At 50.5% G+C, this 5,454-nt stretch overlaps 1 protein-coding gene across 2 annotated transcripts in view; it reads right to left on the bottom strand.

Moving 5' to 3' along the window:
- The window catches only part of STK40 (serine/threonine kinase 40), a 14,676-nt gene extending 10,924 nt beyond the window's left edge, over window positions 1-3,752 (bottom strand). The window contains exons 1-4 of one of the 2 annotated variants that reach the window (XM_010137314.1): window positions 3,640-3,752; window positions 1,731-1,850; window positions 676-761; window positions 77-220 (exon numbers count right to left, since the gene is read on the bottom strand). In XM_010137314.1, the coding sequence (XP_010135616.1) occupies window positions 77-220; window positions 676-761; window positions 1,731-1,842 (342 nt within the window). In that variant the 5' untranslated portion in view covers window positions 1,843-1,850; window positions 3,640-3,752. Of the gene's footprint in view, window positions 1-76; window positions 221-675; window positions 786-1,730; window positions 1,851-3,639 lie in introns of those variants that run through there. The other variant, XM_010137313.1, reaches the window with a different exon arrangement.
- Window positions 3,753-5,454: the final 1,702 nt, after the last annotated feature.

Genomic DNA, 5,454 nt, shown 5'->3' with positions numbered 1-5,454 from the left:
CTGTACATCAAACAGAAGCAGCTCGAGCCGATGCAATGACTGGCACTCCCTGGGCCTGGACGGTGACCAGCCGTACCTGGAAGAGTCCGTGATGATGCACCACTCCTTCCTGGTTGTGGAGCAGGGAAAGCAGAGAATACTCCGTGTGCAGCAGCATCTTGCCCTGGCGTTCCTCCTGGGTTTCTATTCCTTTATCACCCCTTTCTTCTAAGGTGAGGATCTTCAGGAAAAGGGAAAATACCTTCACAGTTCCCAGAAAGACCCAAACACACCCAACCCTCTCACCTTTTAGGTATCCACGTGTGTTTAACAGCTGGTGTACCTGCTCTGATGTTTGCAGACTGGCCACAAACCTGTCTGAACAAACGTCTGTGCCAAGCACAAGCTCGGTCATCTCAGAAAAGCTGCTCAGCTGTCTTTCTGCGAATTTCCCAAGTGATTTTTCCCACTGATCTGCCCCCATTTCACAGGAGAGCAGCATGGCAGGCGCAGGGGCCTCGTCTCTGGGCTAATCTTGACACCAGATCTACGCCTGGCAGAACTGCCATGCCGAGGGGAACTTCCAGCAGCTGCTTCCGAGAGCAGCGGACCAGCCCACACCACGCACTGCTGCGAGGGCTGCTGTCACAAGAGCCGGAGAGCCCTGAAGATCTGCAAGTTCTACAGCTTGCTTACCTTCAGCTGGTAAAAGTCATCGGTCCCGTCCTTTCTTGCCAAACACTGCACAATACTTGGCACGGGGGAGTTACCTAAACGGGGACCTAACAGCACAAAGCAGAAACAGACTTGTTTTCCTTTAAGCAGCAATGACTAATGCGGGGTTACATCAGTGTGCAAGTGTCATGCAGTTTACATTCGTTTAAACTAAGTTCCTTTTTTTTCAGCAGATGAAGTGTGTTTCCACAAATTACCATCTAAAGAAAAAAACCGGCACTGAAGTCTGGAACCTTCCTGGCCCATGTTTCATTTGTTCCCAGGAGAAACGTGCAACCGAAGCCCCCACATGGCACAGCTCTGCACAGAAATTCAAATTTCTGCATGCCTGAACCGTACGGCTTTTACGTTCACCAGCAACACCCTGGCAACTGCTCTCACCACACCTCTGACGCCAGCTGCCACCTCTGCAGGGACGGCTCAGGGCTGTAGATCTGTCCCAGTTTCAGGTTAACGCACCGTCCCCACTCCTCAGTCAGCTTCCCACTGATTATCCACTGGTTCCTGCCGTGAAGCCCATCGTGGTTTTGACAGTTTATGTAACTAGTTCCGAACTAACAACTACTCTAGCAACTCCTAAAGCTGGCAGAGTGCTCTTGCCTTGGCACATGCCGCTCACAATGACCACTAGCATGTTATTAACTTGCCCACATGCTGATCTGGCAGCAGGTTCCAGGCAAGCAGGGCTGAACACCTCTCCAGAGCTCTAACCAAAGATCCCCCCAAAAGACTTTGGTCTTTAACAGAGGTTAAGAACAAAGAGAAAGGGTAAAAGCAAGGGCACATCCTCATCGCCAGAGCCAAGCCTGCCTTGCTGTGTCCGTGCTCCAATCTCTCCAGCCCTGCTTGCTGCAGGAGCTCCGAGAGCTGCCGCTCTGCGGCATCAAGTGAACTGTGCTCTGAGGCAAGACGCTGAATTACATCTGCTCTGCCTCATTTTATAGTGCCTCTTATTTCAGTTTTGCAATCAGCAGCTACCTTGAAAAGCCAAGAAGAAGAAAACCCTCCCTTCTTACCGAGTATGAAAGGGCCCGCTCTCTTGGCATTGTTTCCAGAAATCCCTGTACAAAGAGCTTTCGCCTTAGTGGATGTTTCCCCAGCTCCTCTGTCTGATGCTCGCCGCTTCATCCTCGGCTCTTGAAAGAGAGAGAAGATCACACCTGATGAGGAACTGAGTTAATTTCTCCTACCATCCCTCATTTCGTACTGGAAGCCTTTCACCTGCTGATGCACTCGTGTCTCTGCCCACTTGTGTTCCCACCGAAAAGCCACGGCTCGTTGCCGACAGCCCGGCTGGGGTTTGGAGGCTTAATGCACTTTTGAAGGTATAAATCAGCCTCATTATTCAAAGCAACATTTCCTAGAACAGTTGTTTGAGACACAGAGTGGGAACAAGTCAAAATAATTAAAGCTCGTTTTACAGCAAAAACGAGTTTGCAAATTAACATATTCCAAAAAACTTCGAAAGAAACTGCCCAGGTTATCCTGCGGGATGGATGTCTGCTGCTGAGGGTTCCCTCACAGAGAACATCCCACCAGGCACCGCAGCCAGCTCACGCCTGTTCCGCAAACAGCTGAGAACACTCAGAACTAACTGACTGTAAACAGGAACAATATCTTTTGCCTTTTCCAGCAAGGGCACAGAAGACTAAACCATGCTGCTTACCGTGGGAGTCACTGAACCGAACCACAATTTAAAAAAAAACAAACGTATTTTTAGTCTAGAAGTAAAGCTCCCCCTCTCCTTTGCACCTCTCCAGCTCCAACCTTTTTATAATGCTCATGCTCAATGCACCTGAAATCTGGAGTCCCCCCACAGAACTGTATCGCTTCAGGCTCCACATGCAGAAGCCCAGCTCTGTTCAGAGTGAACACACTGCCATCCGCCTGTGAAGGCTACTCCAGGGCACGAGGCACGGTGGTGCCTCTGCTTTTGATCTGCTGCACTACCGCTCCACACAACGAGCAACTTCATCTCTGAGATGTGACTCTCACGCTCTGCAGCCCAGTATTTATCCAAGGGTCACACATCACTACAGTTCAGCACAAACAACTACAGGCTTGACTAACTCCTACTTATAAATTCAAGCCTTTGTGACTAAAACACTTCTTCCCCAAAGGAAAGTCTGGTTTCAGTTTAGCAGAAGCTCCTGTTCACGGCTGGGCTGCCCTTTGCAACTTTGCTGAACTAAGCGTTGGTCCCAACACACCTCCTCGTCACCTTCACCTCTTGGAAAGCAGTTTCAAAGACTTTCACAAATATCTAGACATTAAATGCTCCTGCTCTAACACCACAAAGGTTTTCATTTTGGGGGATGTATGTGGGGGAGAGGAGGAACCGAGCCCAGATCAATTGTCTTACTCTGAGCAAGTCCAAAGCAAGCCCCGGCAGCCTCCCCCATGAGGTTACTACAGCAGACGGGGAAGATATTTCTGGGTTGCACTGATTTGTTTCTAAGAGGTCCCAGTGTTTCACCACACAGAGACTGGTAAATCACCGGCCTCTGAATGGAGTTTACCCTCTGGCAGTCCCGCCCTCTGTGGACTCAAGTGTGATCTCACTGCATTCATTCACCCAGCAGTACCTGCCACCTAGATCAGAGATAGCAAGAGACAAGACGAGACTCTCCAGCACTCTGCTTCCCTGTGCTACCAACTTCCTCCAGCTATCCCAACCCCGAGAAGTGTCACCAGTTCCAGCTAGTTGGACAGAACAAAGTCCCAAGCCCCATGTGCTTCCTGTTCTGTTCATTCCATATCCCTGACCTCATATTTGATTGTGCCTTATAAATTTCTCCGCTCCTTGCGACACCATCATCCCTGCTGGAAACGTATGAGTAATGCTTCCACGGAGAAAGCTCACTGCACGGCAGCTCAGGCTGGTGCGAACCGCGTTATCGTAAACAAAATAATCTGAGGACTCACGTAGTTCAGCATCAACTGTATCGTTACTCTTCTTCCAAACTAGGTTTTCCAACGTCTCAGGAGACAGGAGTCACCGCCCTGGAGAAGGCTGGAGGGTCGAAAGGTCGAGGACTCTGTAATGCGAAATGAGATACACCTGATGCTGTGGTTCTGGATTATTCTTGATTACGATAACGTGGGATGCACCAAAAGTGTGGCTTGAGGAGTCTGTTGTTCAGTTTGGCTTAGAACAGGCCTGAAGCTCCTGCTACCTCCTGAGAGGATAAAAGGGCTCTAGGAGGTCACTCCCCACAGTGCCCCAGACGCATGGCCCTGCACAGCAAGACAAACACAACCCTCAGAGATCTCAAAAGGTGTCTTGTGATGGAGACAAACCTTCAGAGCAGAAAGAAACACCTTCTTTTTAACCCGTGCCCTGTGGTGCTGGCTGGCCTGGTTCTAACAGAACCTTTAACTCACCCAAGTCAGCAAAGAGCCACAGCAGAGTCCTCCCCGCTGGAAGCGATTTTTAAACACAGTAAGAGTTAATGCTTAAAGTTTGGACTTGAACAGAGCAACTTCTGCAAAAGGCAAAGAAGAATACATTGAATTTTGCTCTTATCAAATCCCCACTGCAAGTTTGTTCCTTTTTACAATTTATATTTGGCCCCTTAAAAAATAAACGAACTAACTCAACTCAAATTCAGTGCTACTCCATAGCTCACCAGGCCCCATCAACAAGGAGAAAATTAGGATTTAAGATGGACACTCTAGAATCGCATCTATTTACCTCTACCAAGTGAGTCACAGAACACCAGGTTGGAAGGGACCTCAACGGTCACCTGGACCAACCTTTCTTCCTTAGCTTGACCCTCAGACATTGCAGGTGTTACACATCTGTTGACCCAAGCTGGTTTTCTTTACCAGTACCCAGGCAGATCAACTGAACGATGCACAAGGAACGTCTGGGACATGGGAACCGAACCAAAACATGACATAGCGTCACTGCTGGGCGCTGGGACCCGCGCTGACAGTACGCTCACTGGCTAGCCAGCACTTTCGGTATGAGTCGTCTCGGCGCTGAGCGAGTGGAGGTGTCCCAGCCCTACCGCAAACAAGTAAAACACTGATATTACCCACGAGTACTGGGCTGTGAAGAACAACGCTGTGCCACTCTACCCTCTGTCTACCCAGATCTCCCTCCTCGGTTCCTGCTGCACGGTGAGGCAGTGAGGGCAGTGGAGCCCCACCAAACGCTCGGGGGCCCTCGGCAGCATGGTGTTCCTCTGGAATGAGGGACAGTTGGGTCGAAGGAAGATCCCAGAGCCAAGGGAAGAAAACCAGGGACAGCTGCTGGAAAAGCAGGAAGGTTGTCCCCTTTTCTGCACATTGTGTACCCCCACTCAGAGTGAGGAAACGGGTCAGAAGGGCAGCACTTCCCGGTGCAAGTCTCCTGCAGAACGAGCGGCATCCACGAGGCACGGGGCTAGGAGCAGCGTTTTGGGACTGGGTTTAAGGAAAATCCCATACTGCTGAGAGCAGATCAGGACCCTCTGCAAGAGCAGGGTCCCGTCCCACAGCAGTGTGTGCTGAAGCATTTTAACATCAGTGCATCAGTCTCGAGAGAGAGCAGCCAACACTGCCACAAAGAACCAGAACCAGACCACCCATCCCTTAAATCGCTCCCTCCCAGGGGCAGGACCCTTAGACACTGATGGGGTGGGTTCACCACGCCCTCCCCCAAAACCCCACTGTACAAACCGAGTCAAACCACCCCCAGTCCCTGTGCCGTCAGCTGGGACCAAACCGGTCCCTGTCACACAGACAGTGAGGTTC

This window comes from Buceros rhinoceros, unplaced genomic scaffold (genome assembly GCF_000710305.1).
Source record: "Buceros rhinoceros silvestris isolate BGI_N320 unplaced genomic scaffold, ASM71030v1 scaffold32705, whole genome shotgun sequence".
Lineage (NCBI taxonomy): Eukaryota > Metazoa > Chordata > Aves > Bucerotiformes > Bucerotidae > Buceros > Buceros rhinoceros.
The sequence above is the reverse complement of the archived record's forward strand: the minus strand, read 5'-3'. Positions and strand labels throughout refer to the sequence as shown.